The sequence below is a fragment of the Quercus robur genome, chromosome 12 (assembly GCF_932294415.1).
Source record: "Quercus robur chromosome 12, dhQueRobu3.1, whole genome shotgun sequence".
Taxonomy (NCBI): Eukaryota; Viridiplantae; Streptophyta; class Magnoliopsida; order Fagales; family Fagaceae; genus Quercus; species Quercus robur.
Genome location: NC_065545.1, coordinates 42,887,185 through 42,904,348, shown reverse-complemented (window position 1 = coordinate 42,904,348; position 17,164 = coordinate 42,887,185). Strand labels below are relative to the sequence as shown.

The window sequence follows — 17,164 nt, the reverse complement described above, 5'->3', positions numbered from 1 at the left end:
TTAGCAACGGCAGCAGTAGATTTGTTGCGACGATAACAAGTCTCAATGGTGTGGTTAGGACGTTTGCAATAGTTGCAGAACTTTTTGTTGGTCTGCTTGCGACGATTGCTAGAGCCAGAGGAATCACCTGATTGTTGAGGTTGCTCTATGGGTGGAGCAGAAGGTGTAATAGCCAAAACATTGAGCTTATTCTGAGCTTGAAGGGTTGCAAGACGAGCTTCTTCTCTAACCAACTCATTCACAGCAGTATCAAGAGAGGGAGCAGGACTGCGATTTAGCAGCTGGCCTCGAATGGGCTCAAAGTCCTTGTGAAGGGACATCAGGAATTCATAGAGGCAAAATTCATCTCTGATGGAAGCATATTGTTGAGCATCCTTTGAGCATGCCCAAGTTGGATCAGAAAGGTCAATTTGGTCCCAAATGAAGCGAAGCTGATCATAGTAGTCATTGATGGATTGCCCTGGTTCTTGTCTGAGTTGATGCAATTCAACCACTAACTGATATTTCATGGAGCCATGAGTAGTGGAGTACCTTTTGGCCAACGTATCCCACGCTGACTTGGCATCATCATAGCTGCCCAACAGGTTGGAAATGAAGGGAATGGAAGTGTTCTGAATTCATGTGAGGATCATGTGGTTATGACTATCCCATTCAATCATACGACCAAGAAAGGCAGTATCTTCTTCACTTGCTCCTTTGACAGGAATGGCGACTGCACCAGTACAGTAATGCCAGAGCATACGACCCTTAAGAAAACTGCGCATAGCTTGAGACCAAGATAAGTAATTCTTGTTCCCCTCCAATACAGTATTGATGGGGCGAGGAAGAAAAACATCCTTTTTATCCATTTAGAGACACAATATGCAAAAACAGAATGCAAAAATGAAATCTACGCGAAAAACTGGGTAAGGAGAACCTGGACTGCAAAAGTCAACCCTAAAGAGAAAGTCAACGGTCAAAGTCAACGTCCGATCAAAGTCAACGGTCAACGGTCGGTCAACGTTCAGTCAACGGTCAACGGTCAGCAGATGACGTCACAGGATGACGTGGCGCTGACGTCAGCAGATGAGTGGATGCTGACGTGGCACTGATGACGTCACAAGTGACGTCAGCTAGAACTGATGACGACGCGTGTGGCGCGTGGGTCTCTGACGCAGAAAAATCAAGCCACACATGACAGCGCGTGCAGTATCTAATTACTGCGAGGCTTTCACCGCAGGGTAGATCGGTTCAAGACGAACACAATGATATCTCCAGAAATTTGATCGGAGCAATATTCGTGGCGGCGATGACACGTGCAGTGTTCTGTGCAGTGTTGGACTACTCAACGACAGCGGCTGCAGGTCCGGAACCCAAGGACGACGGCTGGAAGACGTCGGAGTTTCAATGGCGAGAGGCTGCGGCGACTGTTGTGATAGCGGAAGCGATGTTGAGAGTGGAGTAACACCAATACAGAAAAGACTGCTAAGAAAAGGTCAGAGAACCTGGCTCTGATACCATGTTAGAAATACTGGAAGATTGTATTGTATTTCATAATGAGAGAATATACATCAGAGCCTTATATAGGAGGCGTTAATGTGCGGTACAAGTAAAGTGTAGTACAAGTACAAGTGTGCTATACAAGAAAGGTAATTGGGCCTAAAGCCCATAATATAATATAATATACATTAACAATCATCATCATCTGACGTGGAGGTTGTTCCATCGGAACTTGAATCCTCAGACGATGATGATGTCGTTTGAGGAGTAGTGTCCGCACTTGTTCTACTTTTAATATGTGAATCTTCTATTAGCTCCAGCTTCTCTTCATCTTCATCAGCTTTCGTTCGCTTCTTCATCTTCTGAAAACCACTTCTACTTCTTCTTGTGGGTGTTGTTTTGTTTGTTTAGTGTTTAGATAGAGATACCAAGGAATTTCAAACAAAAATAGTGAAGGGCCGCTTCCTTATTCGTTGGAACACGATTTCATCAACGTTGGCGTTTAGACCTGAGTGGGTATATATATCTGCTAACTCTCCACCAACCCTCCAATATGATTACTTACTCAAGAAGTACTTAATAAAAGAAATGATAAATAAAAATATATATAACTATTTTTTAAATGTCAATTTTTTTTTTCTTACATCCCAATCTGTGGTTAATGTCTTTTTTTTTTTTTTTTTGGTTGAAAAGGATGATATGCATAGATTAGCTAGCCATAAAAGGCAAAGTATTGGCTACAAGCCTTAAAGAGTACAAACCATAAGCATCAGATTCTAATTTGATACAAAGCTCATCCGAGGTAGGAGCATCTAATAGGTACTTAATGAGATTTATGCATTTTTCAATACTAAAATAATAGAGTGGACTAAGACTGGGCCTAAAAATGAATATATATAAAATAAAAAAAGGGTTCAATTTAGCTTAATTAGTAAAGTTTTTTATCATCAAATATATTAAAAATAAACCGCGCCTATATTATATACCAATTAGTGTCTTAGTCTAATAATAAAAAGCAATCATCATAGAACAAATGTCATAACCAATAGGTACTAGGTTGAAATATTATCCCATTTATCAAAAAAAAAAAAAAAAAGGTTTCTACCTGCTTAGCATCTAGAAACATAAATTCAACCGTTACTCAAAAAATTGGAAAGAAAGTACTAACCTTCCAAATTGGTTCGCATGAGCATTAAGAATACCTCGGCATCCTCAAAATATTAATTACTCAAAAAATTGGAAAGAAAGTACTGACCTTCCAAATTGGTTTGCATGAGCATTAAGAATACCTCGACATCCTCAAAACATTAATTCAACTGTTACTCAAAAATTTGGAGATAGAGTATTGACGCTTCCAAATTGGAGAACTAAGAAATTGTAATGCTTAGTATCCCTCTCAATAAGTTTAGGCTTTCTTAGCATTGCTACAGTGATCTACTAGTAGCAAAAGTAGCAAATCACTATAGCAATGCTACTTAATTTTTATTCATTTTTCTCTCTCCTCTCACACTACTCTCTTCTCTCTCTTGTCCCCTTTTGCTTTCTCTTAGATGGAGGAATGTGAGGTGGTTATGAGTCACTAGTTGTGGTGGGTTCCGATTTAGTAGTGGTGCATAGTGGGTTTGCAATAATGGTGGTTGTAGAGGTGGTGGCTACTGATGTGGTAAGGTTTTTTTTTTTTTTTTTTTTTGAAAAAAAAAATTGTAAGAGTTATTTTAGCATTTTGGTGTCCCAAAGTAGCATTTTTTTTAGCACATCAAATTTTAACATTCTAACAACTTAATTGATTCTTAAAAAATAAATAAATAACAAAAAAATTACTCAATATTCTGCAACTTGACATGTGCCAATGTTAAGAACCTTTGATAGACTTAATTACGAGTTATTTGTAAATTAAATAATTTTTTTGATAATTAAACACAAATAATTAAATAGATTTGAAAAATAAAGTTATACGATCGATAAATGCATATTATGTAAGATTAAGTTTTTGTCAAAAACCAAATACTATTGTTAGAGCCATATTTGTTTTATGTATTAACATATCTTTTGACAAAATGCACTTTATTTGCAATTAGGTAGATCTAAGATGTGTTTAATGTATCAAGCATGTTGCACAAACATCACAAGTGGTATCATTAAAGACATGAAGATTGAATCAAAAAACAAGTGAAGAAAAGCTAATTTAGTGAAGCTCGACAATAGTCTCGACATAAGCTCGACACTAGCATCTATTAAGCTTAATGAGGAATTCTCAACACAAGCTCGATTTATCAAGAACTATGATTTTAGAATTCTTAGATCCGAATCTCAGCCCATGATGACTTGGATTGCTAGGGTTTCGTTCTCAAAAACCCTAGACCATATAAAATACTTATTTTAAAGTCATCAAAAACATAGAAACTCAATTAGAGAACTCATACACTTTGTGAGAAGCTACTGCATTTTGTGCACCTTAGGATTTTGTAACCAAGTGCTTCCAAATCTTCAACATACTTTGAAATGAAGAACTTTGCAGCTAACAACAATCATTCAATTGGTTGGAGTTAGTCATGTATTGGGATTTATGCAAAGGAAGAAGTCTTCTACAAGATCAAGTCCAATTAGGGATTGGAGTAAAGTTTCAACTGTAGCTTGGTATTTTGGGGTAGTTCATGATAGTGGTAAGATTTCTTATACTTGTAACTGCTTGTTATTGATTAGTGGATTCTTGGGAGTGGTGACCTGAAATTCATTCGGTGGGGGGTTTTTGCCTTACGAGAGGTTTTCTCTATTCGTCAACAAATCACCATGTTAATTTAATTCCCGCTGCACTTAGTTTATTTGGTGTTTTGTTGGTGCCTTCACGATTTGCATGTAATTTGACCTAATTGATCAACTTGGGTAATTGAAGTAAAGAACTTTGCAACTAACAACAATCATTCAATTGCTTGGATTTAGTCATGTATTGGGATCTATGCAAAGGAAAAAGTCTTCTACAAGATTAAGTCCAATTGGGGATTAAAGTAAAGGTTCAACTCTATTTTGGGATAGTACAAGGTAGTGGTAATATTTCTTATACTTGTAACCTCTTGTTATTGATTAGTGGATTATTGGTAGTGGTGACTTGAAATTCACTCAGTGGGGTTTTTGCCTTGTGAGAGGTTTTCTCCATTCGTCAACAATTCACTGTATCAATTTAATTCCCGTTGCACTTAGGGTGTGTTTGGTTGCTGGAAAACGTTTTCCGAAAAATACATATTTTCCGGAAATGCTAATTTCCGGAAAAGGAAAATGTATTCGGGTGTTTGGCTGTCTCGGAAATCGTTTTACGGAAAATCAATTCCGGTGTTTGATTCGTCCAAATATTTTACGGAAATCGTTTTACGGAAAATTAATTCCGGTGTTTGGTTCGTCCAAATATTTTACGGAAAATAGTTTACGGAAAATACTTTACGGAAAACGTTTTCCCATGTTTGGTTCGGAAAATACTTTACGGAAAATAATTTGGATCATTTAACGGAAAATGATCTACAATCTGGCCCTAAAAAATTGTCCATCCTTGAATGATATATGCATGGAATTGGAGAAGATCAATGCTATATTTTGCTCTTATAGATAAAATTGAAGAACCTGCATTCCCTATACATATCTGTAACAATACAAAAATTGCAGCACATTTGGTTCAACATCAAACATAATCATTCGAAATACATAATTTGGGCAATTGTATCGTCCCAATAATACAAAAGAGTACATATATAATACATTGATACGTCAATATTAATACTACAATGTCTAGTTAATTCCTAAATCTACCATCACAGTCAACATGAAATAAGCAAATCAAATTTGTGAGAAAAAATAACCATCTAACCACAACTTCCTCAACCTAGCATTCTTTGCTAAAAATCCACGTGCCGTCTTCTCATTCTCACAAAGATGGTCGAAGGCAGTAGCGAGCATATCTTCGCTATATCCATCCGCCATCATAGCCATTACCTCATTATACAAAGTTGTGTAATCTACCGGGCCCCGATTAATTTCTTTTAGAGCGACAGCTATTTCCTTCAGCTGACCAGACAGATCAGTCAGCACACTATCATCAGCAGTAGAAGCTGCACGCCCTCTTTTGCGGGACTTGGAAATTCCCGACCCAGTGGTGGATGATTCATTTACGTTCTTCCCCTTTTCAACCACACATTCATCCACATTATCTGCCACAAACTCTGCACTATCCCCATTATCCCCATTATCTGCCTCATTTTCGATATCCACTCCAGACTTAGCAAAGGCACCTGTGGCTGTATCCTTCCCCACCACAATCGCTAATTCATCGTAAAACTCAATTTTTTTGTTCAGATACTCGGCATGCTTCCGATGTGCCTATAAGGGAGAAAAGAACGTATATAATAATGCAATAATAACTTCACTCATAAATTCAATATAAAAGACTTTGCAATAACAATGACACTATAAATTTCATATAACATGCAAAAACATATATTATTATCTATATTAAGAAAATATAGTTAGAAGCCATACCATAACTTCTTCTTGGTAGGTTTTAGCGTCACACATTATCATTTTCAGATTTTCGTCCCAACCGAATCCACTCTTCTTTCTAAGCTCTTGAATAGTTGCCCACATGGACCTTAGAGTCCGCATCCGGTTCTCCACAAATACAGGGTGGCACTCAACCCCGAAATGGGCCGTTATCTCCTTCGCTACAAGAGCAAAGGAGCCGGCCCTAAAAGTATTAGAGGGCTTATTGCCCTTTCCAGCCTCCTCTGTTAATATCTTTAGCATCATCTCATGCATAGGTGGCAGCCACCTAAATTGCTTGCTGCCGCTAACTTTTTCCTTACCCTTTGACATTACTACATACGAAAATAGTATAGTGAGAGTAGCATTCAGTAATTACACTCGGAACATGAATAACAAATCAAACACACATACAACCACGCTTATGAATGTGCACAATAGAACGGAACATGCTAACTATGGAAATGACAATGTAATACCATCAAATAACAATGTAATGCTAAAAATACTTTTTCATTACATCACCAAAAGTCTATATTACATACATTGTCTTTAAAAAAAAACAAAAAGAAAAAACACATTACAATCATAAAAATCTAAATAAAGTACTACTCTCCACTCCTGATATAATCAGACCACATGGCTTGATATATCTCATCTCTCTTAGCATTCCATGATCTACTATCTTCGACGGACTCCCGACGAGACTGTGTTTCTTCTTGGTGGTCACTAAGCTCTACTTGGTTCATTGCATCTTCCATAATATGGTCATTTGGTTCAACCCCCATAATGTGATTATGAACCACACAACACGCTAACACTACTTTCACTTGGGTTGAGAAAGACCAATATGGTTCTGCATCCAACACTCGAAAACGTTTTTTCACCACTCCAAACCCTCGCTCAATGGTAGTTCTCAATGAAGAGTGTCGGAGATTGAACAATTCTTGCGCATTCTCAGGAGGACGATCACTAAACTCTTTCAAGTGATATCGTACACTCCGATACGGTGACAATATTCCATTTTTATTACCATACCCAGCATCACCAAGATAAAATTTACCTACATATATTAAAAAAAAAACCAAATCACTACTATGTTTAGGAAAACACATAATATTTATTAAACTAACAAACCAAAAGGGTGAAGTAATCGTGTAATACCATTGGGAATTGAAAATCCCCCTGGCCTAGCAAATGCATCATTTAATACACGTGAATCATGTGCACTGCCTTCCCATCCAGCCAACACATAAGTGAACTTTAAGTCGAAACTAATGGCAGCTAACACATTTTGCGTGGTTCCATCTTTGCGACCACGAAATCTTCCTTGTATTTCAGGTGGCACAGATGCACGAACATGTGTACCATCTATTGCTCCAACACAATCCTAATTTTTGACAAACATAATGGTTTAAAATTACATAAATTTTCACAATTTACAAAAACACACAAGTCACAATATTTACCTTAAAATATGGGTAAAACCTTCTGCTATTCCTTATCTCTGGAGGTGTATCTTCGCTACGCAGTCTTATTAGAGCTCTATATAATTTCAGGACCCCCCTAAGGACAACTTTGAAGTATCTATGAACAGTCTCAGTTGATCTATAGATCCGACCACCCATTACACGAAACCTCACATTATGACCAATAATGTGCAAGAAAATGAACACTTGCTCCGTAACAGACATGTGAACAGTCGGACGTACGTGCTCCCCCTCAGTGAGGGCGTGACATAAGTGGTGGAAAGCTATAGGCTTCATCCTAAGTTGATTCACACAATGTCTCTCACTTCCATGCAAAACACTATTTATGTATTCCTCTCTCTCGGCGGCATGGTTAACATAAGGCGCCCTAGGCAGATCTCTACGTCTACGTCGTAATTTCTTTAACAATGCAACCCCCACAAGGAGGACAGATGCAACTGATGCAAGAATTGCGGCTTTGATTTTTTTCTTCATCTAACAAAATCACAAACATTGTAGTCTAAGAGATATGTAAACAAGTATGCTATTCATTACACCATAAATAAAATCAGCCACAAACATATAACATCCAAACCATCACATTGCATTCTATTTACACTATAACAATACCATCACATTGCATTCTACACAGAACCCAACTAACCAAATTCTAATAAAAATCACAGCAAAAACCAATCATGCATAACCAGTCAAGCCCCAAAAGAGCTTACAAAAAAATTCAAACCACAAAGCAATTGGGAATAACCTGCAATCAGAAAAGCCCCAAAATTGATATATGCATCACCCATAAATACACAGTTTCATAAACCAATCATTACATTTCATATGCATAATCCACAAATACACAGTTTAATCAACAATGGATAATTGAAAAAATTAATAAACCTGCAATTAGAAAAGTCCCAAAATTGATATATGCATCACCCATAAATACACAATTTCATAAACCAATCATTACATTTCATATGCATAATCCACAAATACACAGTTTAATCAACAATGGATAATTGAAAAAATTAATAAACCTGCAATCAGAAAAGTCCCAAAATTTTGATATACATTACCAACAAATACACAGTTATAAACAATGTATAATACAAAAATTAATATTCATCAAAAAAAAAAAAATACAAAAATTATTAAATAAAAACATGTAAAAAATTATATAAATATTTATATAAATAAACTGTTAGTATTTTATAGTGTGGATCGGATGTGAGTGGATCGGTGAGGTGAGTTTGAGCAGTGCATTTTCTCACCGTGGGTCTGCGGCGTTTGGCGCGGTGGTCGTCTGGCAGAGCTCGGCGTGACCGGTGTGAGGTAGATTGGAGCTCGGCGTGAAGGGTGACTCTCGTGCTTTCTGTGTTTGGTTGGCCGGATCGGAGCTCTGGGTGGCTGGATCGATCGGCGTGGTCGGATCGTTGGCTGTCGTTGAAGCTATAAGCTTCGCTCGTTGGCCGGATCGGACTTCGTTGGCTTCGATCTCGCTCTCACACTTCTCGTTGGCTTCGATCGACTTCGTTGGCGTCGATCTCGATCGTTGGCGTCGAGCTATTCCGCGCTTCGATCTCGTTAGACGGCGTCGATCTCGTTCGTTGGCGTCAATCTATTCCGCACGATCTCTCTCTCTCGTTCGATTGTTTTTTTTTTTTTTGTTCTTTCTCTCTCGCTTATGTTTGCTGTTCTCTGTTTTTTCTCTCTCTCTCTCTGCGTTTTGCAAGCCACGGAAATGAAATGAAGTGAAAATGAGGGCAGAATTTCATTTCCATGGTCAAGGCTTCAAATTCTGGTCAACAGGAAAACGATTTCCGGAAAATAATATTTTCCTCCAGAGCCAAACGCCCTATTTTCCAGAAAACGATTTCCTGAATTCGTTTGAAGCCGTATCAAACGCACCCTTAGTTTATTTGGTAATTTGTTGGTGCCTCCACGATTTGCATGTAATTTGACCTAATTAATCAATTTAAATAATTGAATTAATTAACTAGGGTCAATCTATAACCAAACAACTACAATAGATTATTAAAAATTAAAAATAAATAATGAAACATCTAAAACTTTTAATAATTAAGTTTAAATCAAAGTACTATTTTAATTCTTTTAAAAAAAAACATTGGTGATAGGGCAATATTTATGTGGTCCCATGTATAATGCAAACATGACATGCGTTACCTAACTTTCATTATTGAAAAAAAGAAATGGTCGATTATCCAAATAATCACACTTTTTAAAATTTTCTAAAAGAACTTTTGATAGGAGATTTTTAATTTGATTAGTAGTTTTAAAATTCTGGCAATAGTTTCATTTAAAATGATAACAAGAATTATTCTTAATAGGAAGAAAAATGTTGATATGAAAGTTATTACAATATTGAAAACAAAATACTAACAATATTTTGCAAAACGCATTACATTCTATGCAATGCACAAGTTATTAATTTGCCTAATTTTAGTAATATGTTTACTCAAATATAGCTTGAGTAATCCAACGTTATATTTAGTTCAACAACCATTTTTGTAAAGTACAACATAAAATCCCTTGAATGAGGATAAAGTTTGACTCTCAAATTGTTTGTGTCCTTGGTCTCTAACCACCGATAAAAAAATGACTTTTGTTCTTGTCATGTGTAACGCACATGACTTGCTTGACTCAATCAAGTAAATTATATACATTGCACATGATGGGACACATGTCATCTTCCCATTAGTAGTTGGATGCAAACTTTATCACTTGAATAAGAGATATGAGATTTAACCACCTATACCAAAAATCAATTGGTGTTTTGCCCTAATGATAAAGTGCAATCATTATGGAGTGGACATTGGGGCTGTGAACGAACCAAGTTGTTCATCTCGGACTTGGCTCAATAAAAAACTCGTTCATCATTGTTTGTTTATAATCAAGCCAACTTAAGCCTTAATTTTTGGCTTGTTTAATAAACAAGTTAAGCCCAAGCCAAAAAAATCGTTCATGAACAATTAGGCTCGATATATAGCAAATTGAGCATAGATTGGTTTTATGGGCTTGGTAATAAGTTTGATATGGGCTTGAACAATAAACTCTTATCTTAATATGTGCTTGATAATATACTTGTATTGGATATCAATCTTAAGAGCTTGATATGGAGCTCATGCTCGGGTTGACTAATGAATCAAGTCAAGCCAAGCTGAGCTCAAGTTTTTGGACAAATTGATGAGCTTAAGCTCAAACATTTTTTGTAGACTAGGTTAAAACTCAAACCAAGCATGAATGTTCAATACTTGACAAAACTTGACTCGTTTATAACCTTGGCAGATGCCATAGGTAATAAGTTGAAACACTATCCTACCAATAAATAAAAAGAAAAAAAGAAAAAAAAAAAAAAAAAACAATAGGCATAAGTGACTAACTTCATTTCGTTTCTACCTCCTTGACATCCTCAAAGCATTAATTCAGTCGTTACTCAAAAAATTGGAAAGAGAGTATTAACCTTCCAAATTAATTTGCTTAAGAATTAAGAATACCTCCTCAGCATCCTCAACATATTAATTTAACCGTTACAAAAAAAAAAAAAAAAAAAAAAAAATGGAGAGAGAGTATGAACCATTCAAATTGGTTTGCATGAGAATTAAGAAATTGCAATGCTTGGAATCCCTAACAATAAGTATAGGTGTCATAATAGTGCCAAGAGCATTAGCATTGGGTGTGTTGAAAAACCCGAAATGTTGTTTTAGCACACTAGAGAGAGAGAGAGAGAGTTTGCAAATTTTTTGAATATTAAATGACAAAAGTGCCCCTAGAGTTTCATTACTTTACTCTCTATAACGTAGAGTCTCACTCTTACACAAATTGGCCGACCAAGAAAGAGCCAATAGAGAGCAACCCAATCGTCTCCCCTTATTTGCCCCCATACAAACACCCATCCTTCTTCTCTGTTCAAAAAATCTTTGAAATGAAAGAAACACCCATACTCCACTGTAAGGACCAAATTTGAGTTCTTAGCCTAAAGGATGAATGAACATAGGTCCAAAAAGTCCAATACAATGAATTTGTAGAGAGTGGGTTGGAAACTGGGCTTTAATAAATCAGATGACAAGAAAATGAAGATAGTCTAACCTAATCTAAAGAAAATCGTCATCGGCACAGTCTGAGAAGATCAGTTCTTATATATTTCTCTCAAGCTTGATTACAAGTTCAATTCTTAATTGCTACAGTATTTTTCTCTTAATTTCCTGATCCCCTCCTCTCAGGGTCTCTCTTCCATTTTATACTATCTCCCTTCTTTCCTTTTTACCATCCACGTGTAAGGTAGATTGTTGGTATTTGATCCTTGTCCCATTAACACCTTCTTGAAGTCTCTGGTAGTAGCTATAAAGCTAAAAATTACTGTTTAGGTATCACCTCCACATTAATGCGACCAGCTGGTTAGGTGCAAAGCATTCAATGCGGTGATAGCAGCTTCTCTTTAGATATTTTAGAACTTCCCTCTATTCTGTGCTTCTATGATGCTTATCCATATCAAAAGAATCTCCTAAAATGCCACCTTGGATAATAGACTACCATTTAGGATCTCGGCTTTGCCCAGCCGAGGAGAGATTCATCCTCAAACCATCCTCATGAACCCATATGATCAAAACTAACCTCTTCACTTACTAACACGAACTCTTGTAATTATGTTCGCCCCTCATTGGACTACTTCATGTCCTCGGATTGGGCCTTCGGCCCAATACACATAGACATATATATCGCTGGGCTTAACATCCCTACATCCACCATCTCCCAAATGACATTGTACTCAAAATTTTGGGAAACCTACCAGTCAAACTACCAAGCATGACATGTGTTACCCAACTTTCATTATTTATATATATATATATATATATATATATATGGTAGATTATCCAAATAACAAAAAATAGATATCACACTTTTTAAAATTTTCTAAAAACTGATAGGAGAATTTGAATTTGAGTAGAAGTTTCAAAAATTTTAGCAATAAAATTTCACTTATAATTATAATAGGAATTATTCTGAATGGGAGGAAAACTAGAAGTGTTGATTTGAAAGTTATTACCATACTAAACACAAAATACCAACAATATTTTGCTAAATGCATCCATTCTATGCAATGCACAAGTTATTACCATTTTACATTTATCATCGACTCGAGCTTGAACATTCAATATTTGACAAAACTCAACTCATATACAGCCCTAGGGATGCCATAGGTAATAAGTTGAAATATTATCTTATCTATCAAAACATAAATAAAAGACCATGCAAAAGAAGCTAACTTCATTACCTTTCTACCTTGACATCCTCAAAACATTAGTCCAACCATTAAGCAAAAAATTGGAGAGAGTATGACCCTTTCAAATTGGTTTGCTTAAGAATTAAGAAACTGTAACACTCAGTGACTCAGTATCCTTGACAATAAGTTTAGGTGTCATAATAACGCTAAGAGCATTAGTAATGGGTGTGCTAAAAAAACCCAAAATGTTGTTTTAGCACACTAAAAAGAGAAAGAGAATTTCATTATGTTTCTACCTTGATATCCTCAAACCATTAATTCAACCATTAGTAAAGAATTTGGAGAGAGTATAAACCTTTCAAATTGGTTTGCTTAAGAATTAAGAAATTGTAACACTCAGTGAGTCAGTATCCTTGACAATAAGTTTAGGTGTCAAAATAGCGCTAAGAGCATTAGCATTAAGTGTGCTAAAATCCCAAAATGTTGTTTTAGCACACCAAAAAGAGAAAGAGAACTTCATTATATTTCTACCTTGATATCCTCAAAACATTAATTCAACCATTAGTCAACAAAATGGAGAGAGTATGAACCTTTCAAATTGGTTTGCTTTACAATTAAGAAATTGTAATGCTTAGTAAGTTAGTATCCCTAAAAATAAGTTTAGGTGTCATAATAGCGCTAAGAGCATTAGCATTGGGTGTGCTAAAAAAAAACCAAAATGTTGTTTTAGCACACCAAAGAGAGACACAGAGAGAGAGAGAGAGAACAGAACAAAACCCTCCATCCAATGTGCCACTTGAGCAAAAAATAGCAAATTTTTGGATACTAAATGAAAAAAGTGCCCCCATAGTTTCATTACTTTACTTTTTGTAGAATAGAGTCTCACTCTCACACAAATTGGCATTTGGCTTTAAAAGTGACCCACTTCTATATTACATAATTTTTAAAAAAAATTATGGTAGATTTTCCAAATAATAAAAATAGATATCACACTTTTTAAAGTTTCCTAAAAACTTATAGGAGAATTTGAATTTAAGTAGCAGTTTCAAAAATTTTAGCAATAAAATTTCACCTACAGTTATAACAAGAATTGTCTTAATGGGAGGAAAACTAGAAAAGTGTTGATTTGAAAGTTATTACCATGTTGGACACAAAATACCAACAATATTTTGCTAAATGCATCCATTCTATGCAATGCACAAGTTATTACCATTTTACATTTATCATTTACCTGAGTTTGAACATTCAATATTTGACAAAACTTAACTCATATACAGCCCTAGTGAATAAGTTGAAATATTATCTTATCTATCAAAACATAAATAAAAGACCATGCAAAAGAAACTAACTTCATTACTTTTCTACCTTGATATCCTCAAAACATTAATTCAAACCATTAGTCAAAGAATTGCAGAGAGTTTGAACCTTTCAAATTGGTTTGCTTAAGAATTAAGAAATAGTAATGCACAGGTAGTCAATATCTTTGACAATAAGTTTAGTTGTCATAATAGCACTAAAGGCATTAGCATTGGGTGTCTAAAAAAACCCAAAATGTTGTTTTGGCATACCAAAAAGAGAAAGAGAACTTCATTATGTTTCTACCTTGATATCCTCAAAATATTAAGGGTCCATTTGGATATAACTTATTTTTGCTGAAACTGAAAACTGAAAATACTGTAGCAAAATCATTTTTAAATGTGTAAATAGTATTGTGAGACCATTTTTAATATTTTTAAATGCGTGAACAGTACTGCTATAGTGCACGAACAATAATTTTTGTCTCTGCTTCATGTGATTTTACTGTTTATGTGCTAAAAAAGAAAAATGCTGAATGTAGGTGCGCAAAACGCGCAATCCAAACGCTCACTAAAGCTATGTTTGGTTTGCGCGTTTTGCGTCCACGTCTTGGCGCAAAACGCGTTTCAGCCTTTTTTTTTTTGCTTTCAGCCGTAAAGGCTGACTTTTTCAACCGTGAACAGTGCATTTGTGCACTATTCATGGACCCACAAATATCAATTTTTATCAACTTTTTCATTAAAAATGGTCTCACAATACTATTTACACATTTAAAAATTATTTTGCTACAGTATTTTTCAATTTTCAGTTTTAGTTTTCAGTTTTCAGCTGTATCCAAACGGACCCTAATACAACCATTAGTCAAAAAATTGGAGAGAGAATGAACCTTTCAAATTGGTTTGCTTAAGACTCAAGAAATTTTAATGCTTTCTCTCTCTCTCATATTCCAATTCCTTTCATTCTATGGTTCTCTTCTCTCTCTCTGTCTCTCTTTCTCTCTCTCTCTCAATCTCAATCTCTCTCGACAGTGCAAATGGCGATGAATCTGACGGAAGGAGCGATAATGAAGATGTGCAGAGGGGAACTGAAGGCGGAGGATGAAGGGGTGAAGCCAATACTACAAGTGATAAAAGTGATGCAGGTGGTGACCAAAGCCCAACAACAGCCCAGTAGCAGTAGCAGTACCGAGCGGTATTGGGTTGTTCTCTCCGATGGGACCCACCAGCAACAGGGCATTTTAGCTACTCAGAAAAACTATTTCGTCAATGATGGCAAGTTGCAGAAAGGCTCCATTGTTCGTTTGACCCAATTCGTCTGTAACGAAGTCCAAAGACGCATGTCAGTCACTCAATCCCTTTCCTTATCCTTGTTCCTTATGTGGGTTTTGTTTTGTTTTTTTGTTTTCAACAGTCTAGATATGATTATTCATCAAAAAATATATATATATATATATATATAGTCAAGATATGATTTTAGGCCTAAGCGACAACTTCAAATGTTTATCTATCTATCGAGGGCCTTTTTAGATGCAAAATTGCGAATCAAAATTTGGGTAATTGAATTTAAGCAAATCTGTTTGTGTTTAACTGATTAATGTGCAACCACATTTATTTGGATTGGAGAATCTAATGTACTGTACCAAAATTAGTGTAAAGTTTGTGTTCAACTTGTCTTATATTTAATTGATTTTATGATTAATTCTCTTAACGTTTCTTGTTACATAATGGATTTTTTTTTTTTTTTTTTTTGTGGGTTTTAATTTTGAACAACTTTTTTTCTGTAGAAGCAACTTTAATGGGTATTGTCAATAGAAACATGTGTGCTATTATAGTTTCATTTAACAATTGAAATTTACTCAATAACCTCAACTTTCGCAAGCAAAGACCGGATTCAATTAGTAATATTTACTTGTAGGGAAGTAGATATTTTGCTGATTTAATAAAAATATTTGTTTAGATATCAATCTAAACAGTGACCAAGCTCTATAGTTTTATAATAGTTCCGTTCAGGGAAGTAACAATGCAGTAATGTGTATGTAGAGATAAGAAAGGAGAAGAGGGTGGGGGGCAGGGGTACTTTTACTGTCTTAGACTTCCAAAGACTTTCATCATACTGGGTGCCCTTTTGGATTCGGCGTTGCGCGTCTACGTTTTGTGAAAATCACGTTTCGTTTTTTTTTTTTTTTTTTTTGGTTCCAGCTGCACTATTTGACCAAATCAACTGTAAACAGTACACTGTTTATGAGTCTCACAAATTTCCCTTTTCAGCCACTATTTCATTAAAAATTGGCCCCATAATACTATTTACACCTATAAAAATTATTTCGCTACAGTATTTTCAGTTTCAGTAAAAATAAGTTCAATCCAAACGGACCCTGAGGTTTCATTATCATAAGGTGAAGTGAAAAAGAGGAGGACGGGTTTCATTTCCCATATCTTTGCAAGGTAAACTCATTAGTGTCAAGGAAGTTTTTTCCAGCCATGCAAAAAAATTTTTTTTGATGAGCATCTAAGAGTCTTATAACTCAATTAGTTGGCTCTTCTAATTGGTGTCTTCAAGGGAGACATCCAAGGATCAAATCTCCCACCCTCAAATTGAGTTTTATAAAAATAAATAAATAATAAAATAAAGATTTTTTGATAGGTAGATGGGGGGAGGGGGGTGTGGTTCAAACCACAAACATGGGGCACCACAAAGGATGCCACTAATGCTGGGCTCTCACTTGAACCCTTCTCTTCAATCAAAATTATTCTCATGTCTGACCAATCTTAAGAGAATGAACAAGGTTTTTCAACTTTGACGGTATACTTTACACCCAGATTCATAAACTTGATGGTATTCTTTCTCCTTTGTAAATTTCTGTTTACCAATGTTTTCACATGGCCATGCACTCTTGGACAGGGAGAGTCATGTGATAAGCTTTATACTATCAGAAAAATGAAGATACTCTAATATTATTTTGACATAAATATCTTTAAATTTAAAACCTTTTATCATGCCTTAAATCTTAAGCGCACCAACCATCATTAATAATTTAATATTGAACCGAGGAAGTGACACTTGCTATTGCTGATATCCTACCATGTGTCTTAGTAAAATGTTGTCTGTAACACTGTTGGAAGCATAAGATCCTTTTAGTTGATTG

At 35.6% G+C, this 17,164-nt stretch overlaps 3 protein-coding genes across 4 annotated transcripts in view; 1 reads left to right on the top strand and 2 right to left on the bottom strand.

Moving 5' to 3' along the window:
- Positions 1 to 5,079: 5,079 nt before the first annotated feature.
- Positions 5,080 to 6,031, bottom strand: LOC126707947 (uncharacterized). Its single transcript, XM_050407706.1, has 2 exons — positions 6,004 to 6,031; positions 5,080 to 5,844 (listed from the first exon to the last, which is right to left on the bottom strand). Exons 1-2 carry the CDS (start codon positions 6,004 to 6,006, stop codon positions 5,305 to 5,307), a joined length of 543 nt encoding a protein of 180 aa, XP_050263663.1. The 5' UTR covers positions 6,007 to 6,031; the 3' UTR covers positions 5,080 to 5,304.
- Positions 6,032 to 6,333: 302 nt separating this feature from the next.
- LOC126707946 (uncharacterized) lies at positions 6,334 to 7,947 on the bottom strand. The gene is made up of 3 exons (XM_050407705.1): positions 7,473 to 7,947; positions 7,168 to 7,393; positions 6,334 to 7,066 (listed from the first exon to the last, which is right to left on the bottom strand). Exons 1-3 carry the CDS (start codon positions 7,767 to 7,769, stop codon positions 6,612 to 6,614), a joined length of 978 nt encoding a protein of 325 aa, XP_050263662.1. The 5' UTR covers positions 7,770 to 7,947; the 3' UTR covers positions 6,334 to 6,611.
- Positions 7,948 to 14,949: 7,002 nt separating this feature from the next.
- LOC126707942 (replication protein A 70 kDa DNA-binding subunit A-like) overlaps positions 14,950 to 17,164 on the top strand; it is a 34,843-nt gene continuing 32,628 nt past the window's right edge. Inside the window, exon 1 of one of the 2 annotated variants that reach the window (XM_050407699.1) lies at positions 14,950 to 15,357. In XM_050407699.1, the coding sequence (XP_050263656.1) occupies positions 15,053 to 15,357 (305 nt within the window). In that variant the 5' untranslated portion in view covers positions 14,950 to 15,052. The remainder of the gene's footprint in view (positions 15,358 to 17,164) is intronic. The other variant, XM_050407698.1, reaches the window with a different exon arrangement.